This window comes from Elephantulus edwardii, unplaced genomic scaffold, assembly GCF_000299155.1.
Source record: "Elephantulus edwardii isolate Elephantulus edwardi_28Jun2011 unplaced genomic scaffold, EleEdw1.0 scaffold00196, whole genome shotgun sequence".
Taxonomy (NCBI): Eukaryota; Metazoa; Chordata; class Mammalia; order Macroscelidea; family Macroscelididae; genus Elephantulus; species Elephantulus edwardii.
This window is the reverse complement of record NW_006399946.1, coordinates 5,674,287-5,689,964: the sequence shown is the minus strand read 5'-3', so window position 1 is coordinate 5,689,964 and position 15,678 is coordinate 5,674,287. Positions and strand designations below refer to the sequence as shown.

The window sequence follows — 15,678 nt, the reverse complement described above, 5'->3', positions numbered from 1 at the left end:
ATGATGTTGCAGCAGCACTAACTCAGCAGCAGGCAGAGGGAGGAAGCCGCTGCCATCTTGGTCCCAAGAATTCTCCCCAGAATAGGTTTATTCTGTGGCTGTGTGGAGGCTCTGCCACATGGGGTGGGGGGCAGCTGTGCCCGCCATCAGCTCCAGGTGAGGGGATCCCTGGGGTCCAACTGTGGGAGCCCCACAGAGCCATGACTGAGGCATGGGCTTGGCAGTAGGGGGCTGGGAGCCACGGGACTCACTCATTCTTCCCTGGGAATCCTTGATCTCCTGATGTTGAGCCTCGAAAACCAGCAATTAACTGTTTAACTGTTAAACTATCAATAAACAGAGGACTGTAGAAGGCCATGGTGGCCTGCCTCTATGTGGCCTGCCGTTCAAGCAGCTTCCTAGCTTGTTGCTGCAGTGGCCATCTTTTCTCCCCCCATCTCTGACCAGGAGGCTTTTGTGTGAATAGAGGAGGAGAACACTACCTCCTGAAGTCAAAGGGCATTGTGCTGTTGTGCCACAATTTCGAGTCCCCCAAAGGATCCCAGGGAGTTGAAATTGATGCAAGAACATGAGGGATTTTATTACCAGCTTAAGCAGGGACTGTACACAGACCCGGACTCAGTGGCAGCGTGGCAGAGTCCCCAGTGTTTTGGGACAAGGGTTTTTATTGGTGTTGGGAGTGGCAAAGACTGAGTGAGGGCCAGGGAGATACAAGGGGATTGGGGAAATTGTGAGGTAAGATGGAGGGGGTGCGTAGCGATTGGCTAATTTGAAAATAAGCGGACTCATTAGCAAGGGTGTGAGTATTTGGCATACACTGATTGGAGTAAGGTTCATACTGGAGGAGTTAGAGTCACTTCTTTGTTGCTGAGGTCCTTTCAGGAAGTGAACTTGAGAAAAACTAGGACAGAGGACTTAAGATGGCGGCCAGACCAGAGAGATAGATATATAACAAATCTTGACTCTTATAGTGCCACCGCTGCTGTCACCGCAGGAATGGAGTGCTGCAGGCCAGGCGGGCCGGGCACCACATGGGTTGGAGCCTGCAGCCTCCAAAACCTGTTCTATCTTGTGCCAACTTTACAGTCTCTGACACACCTACCCTCATTATTCCAGTCACTGAATCGATCCATCTCATCGATGGTCTTCCTCTCTTTCTCTATCCCTCCACCCTTCCAAGCATGACATCCCTCTCCAAGGAATGGTCCCTCCTTACAGTATGCTCAAAGTATGTCATAAGAAGCCTCAGAATCCTTGCCTCCAAGGAGCAGCCTGGTTTCTCCCTCTCTAGGATGAACCTATTTGTACTCCTGGAAGTCCATGGTCTATTCAACACTCTTCTCCAGCAGTAGTATGTAGAGAACCTTTTTATAACTTCAGCAAAATTGCTCACAATTAGTTGAGCATGTATCCTTAAATAATGATAATGCAGCAGTCTCCCTTTTGCTTTAGGAATCTTGATATTTAATGACATGAAAAATCATCTTTAAGGGCATTATCAAGTAACATTTTCATCAATGATACATATTTTAGAAAGACACTGTATGAGAGGAATTCAGTAAAAATAAATAAATAAATGAATGAAAAACAGTGACGTATCTTTTAGACATGACTTTTTCTTTTCAAGGCCTCAGCCAGAAAATTGAAACCAACCCCACCACGTCCACGGAGCCTCCATGAAAAAATATTGGAAGAAATCAAAGCAGAAAGAAAGTTGCGCCCCATCTCACCAGAGGAGGTTATACGTAGTCGTTTAGGTGAGTCCTCTGCTTGTTGCATTCTCCTTTTGAGCCATTAATTTGCAAAATGGTATTTATGCCAATAGCTCACTGAGAGTATTGGTGCAAAGGCTGTATACTCCAATGTTATTTGTTAGTCTATTCTTTCATTTTATCTTTCTTCCTCTCCAGTTCTAACTTTGTCCCCATTTTCTTTTTATCTCACAGACACATACACATATACACACTCACATGTAATGTTTCTACTGGAAATTGAACATTTACAGACTGTTGTTAAGTGCTGTCCAGTCACCTGTGACCAATAGTGACTCATGTCTCTGAAACACCTACCCTCATTACCCCAGTCACTTAGTCAATCCTTCTTATCCAGGATCTTCCTCTTTTACGCTGTCCCTCCACCCTACCAAGCATAATGCCCCTCTCTAAGAACTGGTCTCTCCTGCAAATATGCCCAAAGTATGTGAGATATAGCTTCAAAATCATTGCTTCTGAGGAACAACAGCCTTATTTCACCCTCTCCAGGATGGACCTGTTTGTTCTCTTAGTGGTCCATGGTATGTATATTCAGTACTCTTCTCCAGCACCACAACTCAAAGGCATCAGTTCTTCTTCTGTCATCCTTGGTCATTGTCCAGCTGTCTGATGCATAGCAAGTAATTGAGAATACCATGGCCTGGATCAGGTACACCTTAGTCTCTAGACTGACTTTGTTTCTTCTCAGTACACTGGAGAGATGATTTCCTGATTGCTGGTGCCAGAAGTGTTGATTGTAGAGCTGTAATTGTTAAAAACCTCAATCTCTTCTTCTCTCATGGTGCTGCCAGTTGCCCCAGTGGTGAGAATCTTTGTTGTCTTGATGTTGAACTTCAATCCATATTTTAGGCTGCAGTCCTTGACCTCCTACAGCAAAGACCTCAGGTCCACCTCAGTTTTCAGCAAGCAAGGTTGTGTCATCTGTATAACACAGGTTGTTGATGAGTCTTTCTCCAGTCCTGATGCCACATTTCTCGTCATAAACCCCAGCCTCCTGAATGGTCTTCTCTGCATATAGACTGAAAAGATATGGAGATAGGACGCAGCCCTGACACACTCCTTTCCTGATTTTGTACCGTGTAGTGTTTCCCTGCTGTTCTGAGGACTGCTTCCTGGTCTGAGTATAGATTTTTGCATGAGTACTATCAGGTGTTCTTGGATTCCCATTATCCTCAGGGTCAGCCATAATTTGTTGTGATCCACACAGTCAAATACCTTTGCATAGTCAATGAAACACATACAGACATTCCTCTGCTACTCTCTACTTGCTGCTAAGATCCTTCTGACATTGGCAATAATGTCTCTAATGCCCTGACCTCTTCTGTTGCAGACCGAGGGTCCTAAAGAATGGAAAAATTTTATAATTATTAATAAAGAGACAAACAGCCAGGAATGAGATAGAGCAAAGAGCATAAAACAGGGGGCCAGCAGTTCTCGACTGAAGACCCCAAGCCAAGCTTCTCTGTATCTTTATTGAAAATTACCAGGAAGTAAATCACAAAGAGAATTCAATGCAAATGAAGCCAAGCTCTTTCTATAGAAAACCTTCTGCTTGACTCAGGAAGGAGGGGTTCACAAATGCAAGAATTTGGTTTATCCGTAACTATTAAGCGTGGAAACTACAGAACAGTGTCATTGATTTCACATGCAAGCAAGATTCTACTGAAGATTATCCAAAAACAATTAGAACAGCACATCAGCAGAGAACTGCCAGAAGTCCAGGCTGGGTTTAGAAGGGGTTGTGGTACTAGGGATATTGTTGCTGATGTTAGATGGATCTTGGTTGAAAGCAGTGAATACCAGAAGAATGTCTATCTGTGTTTCATTGATTATGCAAAGGCATTTGACTGTGTGGACCATAACAAACTGTGGCTGACTCTGAGAAGAATGGGAATCCCAGAACATTTTTTTTTCGTTCTCTATAATTATATTTTATTAATTTTCATAAACATTTACAGAGATTTTGGGTTTCCATTCATTCATTGTTGTACCCCAGAACATTTAATTGTGCTAATGCGAAACCTGTACTTGGACCAAGAGGCAGTAGTCAGAACAGAGCAGGGTAACACTGCATGGTTCAGAATTGGGAAGGGTGTACGCCAGGGATGCATCCTGTCTCCATACGTTTTCAACATGTATGCAGAGCAGATTATCCGAGAGGCTGGGCTCTATGAGGAGAATTGTGGCATCAGGATTGGTGGAAGATCTATTAACAATCTGCATTATGCAGATGACACAACCCTGCTTGCTGACACTGAGGAGGACCTCATGCACTTGCTGCAAAGGGTCAAGGACTGCAGCCTTCAGTATTGACTGAGGCTCAATGTCAAGAAGACAAAGATTCTCGCCACTGGACCAATTGGCAGCATCAGGATGGATGGCGAAGAGATTGAGATTGTTCACAGCTTCAGTTTGCCCGGCTCCACAGTCAACACTCTTGGCACCAGCAGTCAGGAAATCAAAAAGCGTATCGTGATGGGAAAGTCTGCTGTTAGGGACCTCTCTAAAGTACTTAGGAGCAACAGTGTCTCTCTGGAGTCTAAGGTGCGCCTGATATAGGCCATGGTATTTGCAATCGCTTGTTATGCATTAGAGAGTTGGACAATGACTAGGGAGGACAGAAGGAGAGTGGATGCTTTTGAATTCTTCTCTTTGCTTTGGCTTCTCTCCTCTCTAGTGCAATATTCATAGTCTCTTCTGACATCCGTTTTGGTCTTTCCTTCTTCCTCCAAAGTTATAATGACTTTTTGCATTTTTTTTAAATTTTTTTACCTCTTTCTTTTTTTTCCTTTTACATTCTTCTTGGGTGATATTCTAGATATCCTCCCACAACTCATCTGGACTTCATTCATTAGTTTTCAAGGCCTCAAACCTGTTCCTGAGTTGGTGTTTAAGTTCAGGTTAGATAGACTCAAGATAAAATTTTTATTCCTGTGGATTTGATTTGACCTTCTTCAGCTTTAATTTGAACTTGAATATGAGTAGTTAATGGTCTGTTCCACAATCAGCAACTGGCCTCATTTTCACTGTTGATACTGAATTTCTCCAACAATTCCTTCCACAGATGTAATGGATCTGATTCCTATGCATACCGTTAGAGGAAATCCATGTGTATAGCCTGCGTTTATGTTTCTTATAAAAGGTATTTGCTTGCTTGCAAATTTTAAGTTATATAAGTTATCATTAAGAACCAAGAGAGCTGTAGGACTTGTTATTGTAGAAATTGTTTCTCTTATCCCTATGATTGTCTCTACTTCTGCTGTAGCGTCAACACAAGAAGTCCACATGGCTAAGTTTTTAATTGGGTTAGTGCATATTGTAACAAAAAATTTAAAGCAAAAGAATGTATATTCAATCAATTATGGCCTAAAAGCAGCAGGTCCTATCCATAGCCTCCCGTCCCATACAAGTCCGTTATCAAAGACTGCAAATGGCCGATAAAGAAAATCCTTGGTGATACAAGCTAATAAACCGGGCAGCCAGAGATGGGTAAGAGACACCGGCACCTGTTTCAAGCTAAGACAGGTGCCCCACCATAGTTGCTGGGGTGTCCAACCTAAGACAGGCGCTGGTTTCATACCTGGTCAAACAGGAGAGCACCAAAGGTAATCCTGTTGCACTTTTGTAGTCTTCAAATAATTATTTAAACAGGGAGGATCTGCTGGGAGCCGAGCCATTTTGTTCTACCTAGCTGAAGCCATTTTGTAATTCTCTAAGGACATGCCTGGACATGTTGCCCCACCCTGGGAGGACTGAGAAAGGCCCAACCTTACTTCTCCTTTCACACCCCCCCATTGTGTTTCAGTTTACCCCACCCTGGGAAGACAGGTTTTGGCTTACTGGGAACGCCCTGCTAAGTAATCCTACTCCTTTCCACTCCCCTCATTCGTGCTCCTATATAATCTCTGTATGATTTCAATAAAGTTGAGGCTTGATAAAAAAAAAAGGTATTTGCTATGAATAAATTATTCATTACATAGAATTCTATCATCATCCTCATTTCTGCCTCCAAGTCCATGTTTTCTGACTCCTAATCCTTCTTCCTGGTTTCCAACTTTTGCATTCCAGTCACCCGTTATTATTAATGCACCTTGGTTGCATGTTTGATTGACTTCTGACTGCAAAAGTTGGTAGAAATCATCTATTTCCTCCTCTTGACTCTGGTTATTGGTGCATAAATTTGAATGATAGTGGTATTAACAAGTTTTCCTTGTATGTGTATGGATATTATCCTGTCACTCACAACATTGTATTTCAAGATGCTTCTAGAAATGGCCTTTTTAACTAAGAAAGTGACCATCTCTGATGTAGTAGATCATATGATCATCTAATTAAAAATGTCCCATGTCAATCCATCTTATTTCACCAACATCTAATGTCAATAATTATGCATTTATTTTTTTCTTAACAATGTCCAGTTTTTCTACATTCATTCCACATTCCAGTAATTTGTTTCTGCTTACAACTGTTCCTCCTCCTTTGAGTTTCCAAATTTGAGGGCTCAGCCTCAGTTTCCTTATCTGTTATTTCACTCTACAGGTGCTCTATTTTTCATAGGGTTTTGAAGTCCTGTTATATTTCAGAAGTGGATGGCCAGTCCTTCCTAATCTCTCTTAATTTCGATGCTTAGCTTCCAAACAATATCTGACAGACAAGCATTTTACTGAAAGGAGCAGATGAAAGGCATTTTCGCCCAGAGATAACCAATATATTCCGTGCCATCCCCACCCCTGGCATGTGTGTCTTCTCTCTTTCCTTTCCCTGCTACATCAGGCTGACAGCTGGTATCCAGAGTATTGACTATAGAACCAAGCAAGATGACAATTTTAGTCTTTTCTCTGTGTATCATTCATTATGTTGCCTATTGGTCCAGTGGTAAGGATTTGTGTTTACTTTATGTTGAGATGTAATCCATATTGAAGGCTACAGTCCTTGGCCTCCTTCAGAAGATTTCGTCTTCTTCAGGTCTTCTTCACTTTCAGCAAGCAAGATTCTGTCATCTGCGTGGTGCAGGTTGTTTATGAGCCTTTCTCTGACACCGATTTCACACTCTTCTTCATAGTGTCCAGCGTCTTTTTTTTTTTTTTTAGTGTACAGCTTCTTGAATGTTTTGTTCAGCATACAGGTAGAGTAGGTATGGAGAGAAGTGCACACCTTTCCTAATTTTAAATTATGCAGTGTCCCCTTGCTCTATTCGTAAAACAGCTTCTTGTTCCAGGTATAGAATTCATATAAGCATTATTAGATGTTCTGGAATTCCCATTATTTCAAGGTTAGCCATTGTGATCCACAGTCAAATGACTTCACATAGTCAATAGAACACAGTAGACATTCTTCTGATGTTCTCTACTTTCAGCCAAGATCCATCCGACATCAGCAATGTGGCTAGTGCCACCGCCTCTTCTAAATGCAGCTTTGACTTCTGACAGTTCTCTGCAATGTACTGTTCTAACCATTTTCGGATGATCTTCAACAATATTTTCTTGCATATGATATTAGTGATATTGTTTGATAATTTTCACTTTTTTGTTGGATCACCTTTTTTGGGAATGGGAACAAATATTAATCCCTTCCAGTAAGTTGGCTAGATAGCTATTTTTCAAATTTCCTGGCACAGACTAGTGAACATAACCAGGGTTCCATCCATTATTTGGAGCATGTCAATTGGTATCCCATTGATTCTTGGGCCATAATTTTTGTCAGTGCCTTCAGGGCAGCTTGAACTTCTTCCTTCAACACCATTGGATCTTTTTTCATATGGTACATCGTGAAATATTTCAGTGTTGACCAATTCTTTTTGGTACAGTGACTCACTGTATTGCCACCATGTTCTTTTGATGCTTCCTGGATCATTCAAGATTTTCCCATAACATCGCTTAGTATTGTAACTTGTGGCTTAAATTTTTTGTCAGTTTTTTCAGTTTGAAAATACTAAACAGCTTTCAGAGTTCACACAATCTGAGACTCATAACACCACTTGGAAGCAGGAACTGTTGTGTTCCCCTTCTCTGTCTGTAACCACCAATAAAGACTGTTGGTGTCATTAAAAAAAAAAAGAAAGAAAGAAAATACTAAACAAATTCTTCCTTTTTCATTCTCCAACTCTCTCTTTTTGCACATTCCATTGTAATACTTAGCTTGTTTTTCGAGCTGCCCTTTAAAATCTTCTGTTCATCTCTTTCTTTTACTTTGACATTTCTTCCATTTGCTTTGACTTCTCGATGTTCTAGTGCAATTTTCAGTGTCTTTTCCGACACTAATTTTGGTCTTTTCTTTCTCCTCTGTCTTGGTAATAACTTTTTTCTCCCTACATGAATGGTACCTTTAATGTCATCCCACAATTTATCTGGTCTTGAATCCTTAATGTTCAGTGTGTCAATCTGTTCTTGAGATGATGTTTAAAATCAAATATGATGGACTCAAGGTCATATTTTGGCCCTTGTGGACTTGTCTTAATTTTCTTCAACTTAAATATGAACTTGATAATATGTTCCACAGTCCACACCTGGTCTGATTTTGACTGCTGATACTGAGCAGTTCTTTCCACAGATATAGTCAATATGAAGTCCCTACGTATACACACTATCTGTAGTGTCTATAAACACCTTAAAAAAGGTGTTTATTATGAATAAATCCTTGAAATACAAAATTCAATTGTTTGATCTCCAGCTTTATTTCACTCCCCAAGTCCATAATTTCCAACTGTCAGTCTTTCTTCTTTGTTTCCAACTTTTATATCCCAGTACTCACTTATTATTAATGCATCTTGACTGCATATTTGGTCCATTTCAGAGGGTAAAAGTTGGTAGAATTCCTTAATTTCCTCTTCTTTGGCTTCAGCTGTTGGTGCATATATTTGAATAACAGTTGTATTAATAGGTCTTCCTTATATGCATACAGATAGTATCCTGTCACTCACATAATTGTTCTTCAGAATAATTTTCCCATACCCCCCAAGATAGATCTTAAAATGAACTGAATATGAATGCAACATTCATATTTTTCATTCCCAGTATAATAGATCATATGATTCCCTGATTTAAAGTTGCCAATGCCAGTTCATCTCAGCTCGCTAATGCCTAGAATGTTGCTCTCTAAAACATTACATTTCTCCCCCCCCCTTTTGCACCGCTGCTCTTCTGACCGCAGGAGGAGGAGGGGGGCGGGAGGTGGATGGGCCAGGGTTGGGGGTGCGGCGCAGGCCGCTACGCACGGATTGGCTGTGCGCCGCCCTCTCCCCGTTGCACGCCCCCCGCCATGCGCCCAGGCCGTGCGGGTTCCCAGCTTCGGTTCCCACTCTCTCAGGAGGGCGGACGCACAGGGGCGGGACTGGCCTCCCCGCCCCGCACCCGACCCCTGGCAAACCTCGAGGATAAAAGCCCTGGAGAGGAGGGAATCCCGGGGTCTGGCAGCCTCCAGAGCACAAAGAGGAGGGGCCGCTTGCCACCAGCTCCCCGCGCCCCTCGAGTCCGGCTCCGGGAGCGGGGTGCTCCCCTCGCGGGCATCGCCCGCCAGCACGCCCAGGCTGTACCTTCCGCCGTGCACTGAGCTGGAGAGGTTTTCCGAGCTCTGGGTTGCCTGCCGCCGCTACGGCTGCTTGAAACTCCCCAAAGTTGAGAGCCAGCAAGAGGCTGCCGCCAGCCGGATGGTAAAGGGAAAGGAAGTGGAAGGATGCTAGAGTGACTGACGATGAGAGAAGATCTACAGACCTTTAGAAGATAGCGCGGTTGGCGGCCTTTCTTCAGAGCCCGTGAGACTTTCTCCTCCCTGAGTTTTCTGGACAAGCGGCTTTGCTAAGCTTACTGGTGGGGAGGCTGAGCTGGTGGAAAAGCGCCCAGAAGATACTCAGAGGAGACCATAATGTCTTTACGTTTATACACACTGCCCACCAAGCTTGGCGTTGTCCGACCGAGCTGCAGGGAGCTGCTGTGCTTGTTGGTGATCGCAGCGTCCGTGAGCGGTGGCGTTTCGGGGATGTGCCCCAGTGCATGCATCTGTGCCACTGACATTGTGAGTTGCACCAACAAAAACCTGTCCAAGGTGCCTGGCAATCTTTTCAGATTGATTAAGAGACTGGACTTGAGCAACAACAGAATTGGGATTTTGGATTCTGAGTGGATTCCAGTGTCGTTTGTAAAACTGAACACTCTAATTATTCGCCATAACAATATCACCAGCATTTCCACCGGAAGTTTCTCCACCACTCCGAATTTGAAGTGTCTTGACTTATCATCCAATAAGCTGAAGGCTGTGAAAAGTGCGGTGTTTCAGGAGTTGAAGGTTCTGGAAGTGCTCCTGCTTTACAGTAATCACATTTCCTCTCTTGACCCTTCTGCTTTTGGAGGGCTCTCCCAGTTGCAGAAACTCTATTTAAGTGGTAACTTTCTCACGCAGTTTCCCATGGGTCTGTATGTTGGAACATTCAAACTGGCAGAACTAATGTTTTTAGATGTTTCTTATAACCGGATCCCTTCAGTGTCAATGCACCATATGAATTTAGTGCCCGGGAAACAGCTGAGAGGCATCTACCTTCATGGAAATCCCTTTATCTGTGACTGTTCCCTCTACTCGTTGCTGATCTTTTGGTACCGTAGGCACTTCAGCTCAGTGATGGATTTTAAGAATGCATATACCTGCCACCTGTGGTCGGATTCTAGACACTCCCACCAGGTACTTCTGTTGCAGGACAGCTTTTTGAACTGCTCTGAGAGCGTCATCAATGGTTCCTTTCGTGCCCTTGGCTTTATTCACGAGGCTCAGGTCGGGGAAAGGTTCATCGTCCACTGTGACAGCAAGACTGGGAGTGCGAACACAGACTTCGTGTGGGTTAGGCCAGATAACCGACTACTGGAGCCTGATAAATAGACAGAAAACGTTCATGTGTTTCACAATGGAAGTCTGATTATAGAAAGTCCTCGTTTTGAGGATGCTGGTGTGTATTCTTGCATCGCAATGAATAGGCAACGACTTTTAAACGAAACTGTGGATGTCACCATCAATGTGAGCAATTTCACAGTAAACAGGTCGCATGCTCATGAGGCTTTTAACACAGCTTTTACCACTCTCGCTGCCTGTGTGGCCAGTATTGTTTTGGTCCTTCTGTACCTCTATTTGACACCTTGTCCATGCAAATGTAAAGCCAAGAGACAGAAACATATGCTAAACCAAAGCAATGGCCATTCATCTATTCTCAGCCCTGGCCTAGCTAGTGACACTGCAGCTGATGAACGGAAAGCAGGTGCTGGGAAGAGAGTGGTGTTCTTGGAGCCCCTGAAGGATACTGCAGCCGGGCAGAATGGGAAAGTCCGGCTCCTTCCCAGCGAGACAGTGATAGCTGAGGGCATCTTGAAGTCCACAAGAGTGAAATCCGACTCAGATTCCGTCAATTCTGTGTTTTCAGACACACCCTTTGTGGCATCTGCTTAATTTTGTGCCTGTGTTTGTGTGCTGTGATGATTTACTCCATATTTAACTTTGTGTATAGTCTGGGAAAGAAACAACAGGACAGAAGTCGTGGTTGGATTTTTAAAAATACAACCAAATGGTCTCTTCAAGAGGGGCTTTGGTCGCACCATGGTTAAAATGCCAGGCTGCTTAACAGAAAAGTCAGCAGTTGGAACTCTGTGGGAGAGAAGGATGTGGCAGTCCCTTCTGCAAGAAAATTTACAACGTTGGAAATCCTATGAGACAGTTCTACTCTGTCCTCACAGGGTTGCTATGAGTTGAGATCAACTTTTGGCTTTTTTATTTTTGGATTTTGGACTCTTTCTAAATGGCTGAAAGGATATGTGTTAAGGTGTTTTTGTTTCCTCAGTGTGCCAGAGAAACATAAAGCTGTTTTCACAGCTTAAATTCTGGGTAGTCTTTAAATGAACAAACAGAAAACTACTACTGTCAAGTTTATTCCGACTCATGGTGATGCATATCAATAATAATGGGAAGAGACTGCTCCTCTCTCTCCTTTAGAGCAGCCAATGGATTTGAACGGTTGACCTTTCAGTTAGCAGCCCAGTACATAAAGCAGATAGTCTTTACTATCCTGAAAATTTCAGAGCTGGTCCAGAGAGGACGTGACTGACAAAATTCCATTCAAAGTTGTTAAAAGGGAAAAGGAAAAACAAACCAACAAAACCCCCTTTGTTAATGTTTTTGGAAAATAGACTTTGCTAACTTATAAGCAGCAAAGTTAAGTTGGTTTAAAGAGCTCGGTGTTCTAATTTGGTTTTTAAGGGATATAGAAGGAAGAATGAGTTTGTGATTATTTCTAAAACATGACCTGTTGTTAGTTTTGAGTATTACTTGGCTAGTTTCAGCTTCTCAGACCATGGTAAATAGGCTACATGGATAAAATGTACCACATCCCTCATCCTTCCTGTTGTTAGTGAAATAGTGCAATATACATCTGTTGGGCTGTCTTCTTTCCATTCTGTACTATTCCAATCCTTGTACGGAAGACCACATTCAAAGTTTAAAGTCATTTGTTGACATAAATATGTGAATGTCAATGCTAAAATGTCTAACTACTTAAAGTTTCATATATACTTGTTCATGCTTGTGTGTATGTAAAACTTAAAATTATATCCATTATTAGATGGAATTTCATATTGTGGGTTGGACATTTGAATTAATGTAAATATATGTATTCTGTGACTTGATGTTTTGCTCCATTTGGTTATTTAATAATGTAAATCTAAAAAAACCCCACAACACCCCAACCATAAATCTAAGTTGTTTCATGTGGAAAAAAAAACAAAAAACAAACAAACAAAAAAACCATTACATTTTTTTTTTTAGTAGAGCCAAGTAAATAAATTGTTACACACGTGTGCGCGCGCGCGCACACACACACACACACACACACACATATGTGTGTATGTATATATATATAAAATCCCTATGACTCTTCTTAAAATTTTTTTAAGTTTTTTTTTCTTTTCAAAGAGGAGCGAACTGGAAGGGAGGGGTGGGCAGGGAGAAAAGCGCAGCAATGAATGAATGGAAATCCAAAATTTCTGTAAATGTTCATTAAAATTAATAAAATTTTATGCAACCTTAATTCTGGATTCCTGTGATAATCATAATATGCTATCATATATCAATTTTAAACTGTTCTCTCCCTCATCTGTTTCAATTCAGTATACATTATCTATCCTGTTTTTCTCAGTCTTACCCCAACCCTGATGCATTTGTGGGGGGCAGGGTCGGGGATCAGGGGGGAATTATATACCAAAGAAGAAGTTATCTTTTGCTTTTCAAAGAGAGGAGCAAACTGGGGGGAAGGGGGTAAAGAAAAAAGTGCAACAATGAATGAATGAAAATCCAAAATCTCTGTAAATGTTCATTAAAATTAATAAAATAAAATTTTTTAAAAATTTAAATTTTTAAATTTTTTAAATTAATTTTAATGAAAGTTTACAGAGAATTTGAGTTTCCATTCATTTATTTTTGCACTTTTCTCCCTGCCCACCTTTCCCATCCAATTCACTCTTTTCTTTGACACTTTTTGGTTGGTTTTATTTTAACGTTTAATTTATTTTTTAATTTTAAGGGAAGTTTGCAGAGACTTTGGATTTCCATTCATACATTATTGCACACTTTTCTCCCTACCCATAACTGCCTCAGTTCACTTTTCTCTTTGAAAATAAATTTTTTTCATTTCTATACAGTCCTCCCCCCTCAAGTCCACTTTAGTGTGCAGCTCTTGAAAGGGACTCTTGTCATGAAAATGATACCTAATTATATAGTCCTTTTAAACAGTTCTCTCACTCATCTGTTTCAATGCAGTATACATTATTTATCCCTTCTTTTCTTAATTTCCCCAGCCCCGATTTCAGTCTCATTTTACAACAGTGGCACTATGCAGTAATTATTGTTTCGTGACTGAGATATTTCACTCAGTATAAGGTCTTCCAGAGTCACTCATTTTGCATAATATTTCATGAGTTTCCTGTTTTCAATGAAGCATAGTATTTCATTATGTGAATATACCACAGTTTCTCTATCCATTCATTTTTTCATGGGCACTTGAGTTGTTTGCAACTCTTTGCTGTTGTGAACAAAGCAGTAATAAACATGGATGTGCATATATCTGCTTGGGAGGCAGTTATGGTTAAATTAAGGTACATTCCCAGTAGTGGAACTGTTAGGTCAAATTATACTTCTATTTCCAAGTTTCTGAGAAAGCACCATACTGCCTTCCATAGTGGTTGCACCATATTACACTCCCATCAACAGTGAATAAAAGTTCCAGATTCACAACTGCGCCAGCATTTGTTGTTTGCTGCTCTGTTGAATTTTGCTATTCTTACTGGGGTGAGATGATATCTCATATTTGTTTTGATTTGCATCTCTCAGAGCTAAGGATTTTGAGCACTTCTTCTTGTGTTTGTAGGCCATCTGAACGTTTTATTTGGTGAAATGTCTGTTCATATCTTGTGCCCATTTTTCAGTTGGGTTGTTTACTTTTATCTTGTGGTGTTCAAGTATTTTAAAAATTCTATATATAAGTGCATTATCAGACATGTCATTAACAAATATTATTTCCAAGTCTGTGACTTCCCTTTTTACCCTGTTGGAAAGGTTTTTGGATGTGCATAGGGATTTGATTCTTAGAAGGTCCCATTCATCTATTTTATCTTCTCCTGGTTGTAGGTTTTTAGGATGCTTGGAAGACTGTTTATGTTGTGGTTTAGAGCCTCTAGAGTTCTTCCAAGCTTTTCTCTAATGAAGTTAATAGTCCTGGGTTTTAGTCCTAGGTTCTTGATCCACTTTGAGTTGGTTTTTGTCTATGGAGTGAGGTGTGCATCTTGCTTGAGTTTTCTGCAGATATTTTTCCAATTTTGCCAACACCATTTGTTACAAAGGCTGTCATTTCCTCACTTAACTAATTTCATCTCATTGTCAAGAATCAGTTGACCATAGATAGATAGGCTGATTCCTGGATTCTCAATTCTATTCCATTGTTCTATGTGTCTGTCATTATACCAGTACCATGCTGTCTTGACCACGATGGCAGTGTAGTCAGATTTGAAATCAGTGAGTGAGATGCCTCCTACCTTGTTTCACTTTTTAAGGTGTACTTTGCTTATTCGGGGCCTTTTTCCTTTCCAGATGAAATTGGGGATTGCCTTTTCCATCTCATTGAAGAATGGAATTGGTATTTGAATTGAGATAACACTGAATGTGTAAATTGCCTTTGGTAGTATTGTCATTTTCACAATATTGAGTCTCCCTATCCAAGAGTAAGGTACATTCTTCCATTTCTCCAGGTCTCTTTTTATTACTTGTAGTATGTTTTGTAATTTTCTTTTTATAGATCCTTTGTGTTTCTGGTTTTAATTACTCCCAAGTATTTAATCTTGTGGTTAGCTATTGAGATGAATATTGTTTTTCTTAGGTCCAGTTCTATAGTCTGTCACTGTAGAGAAATCTAACTGATTTTTGTATGTTCATCTTCATCCTGCCACTTTGCTGAAATTGGCCAACTATGTCCAGTAGTTTTCTTGCTGAGTCTTTAGGGTTTTCTAAATATACTATCATATAATCAGCATATAGAGATAATTTTACCTCCTTTTTGCCAATTTGGATACCTCTTATTTTGTTCCTCTTGTCTTATTGCTATTGCTAAGACTTCCAATACAATATTGAATAAGAGAGGTGATAGTGGGCATCCTTGCGTAGTTCCTGTTCTCAAGGGGAATGCCTTTAATCTCTCTCCATTGAGAACAATGTTGGCTCTTGGGTTTGTGTATACTTTTTTTACTATGTTGAAGAACTCTCTCTCTAATCCTATTTTGTTGAGTGTTTTAATCAGGAAAGGGTGTTGGATTTTGTCAAAGGCCTTTTCTGCATCAATTGATAGGATCATGTGGTTCTTGTTCTTTGTCTTGTTAATGTGATTAATTAT

At 41.0% G+C, this 15,678-nt stretch overlaps 1 protein-coding gene and 1 pseudogene across 1 annotated transcript in view; both read left to right on the top strand.

The window, feature by feature from the left end:
• The window catches only part of LOC102861267 (protein spire homolog 1-like), a 508,352-nt gene that overhangs the window by 329,853 nt on the left and 162,821 nt on the right, over positions 1 to 15,678 (top strand). Inside the window, 1 exon segment of the mRNA XM_006897017.1 lies at positions 1,628 to 1,757. Within this exon segment, the coding sequence (XP_006897079.1) occupies positions 1,628 to 1,757 (130 nt within the window).
• Positions 9,633 to 11,198, top strand: LOC102866814 (annotated as a pseudogene).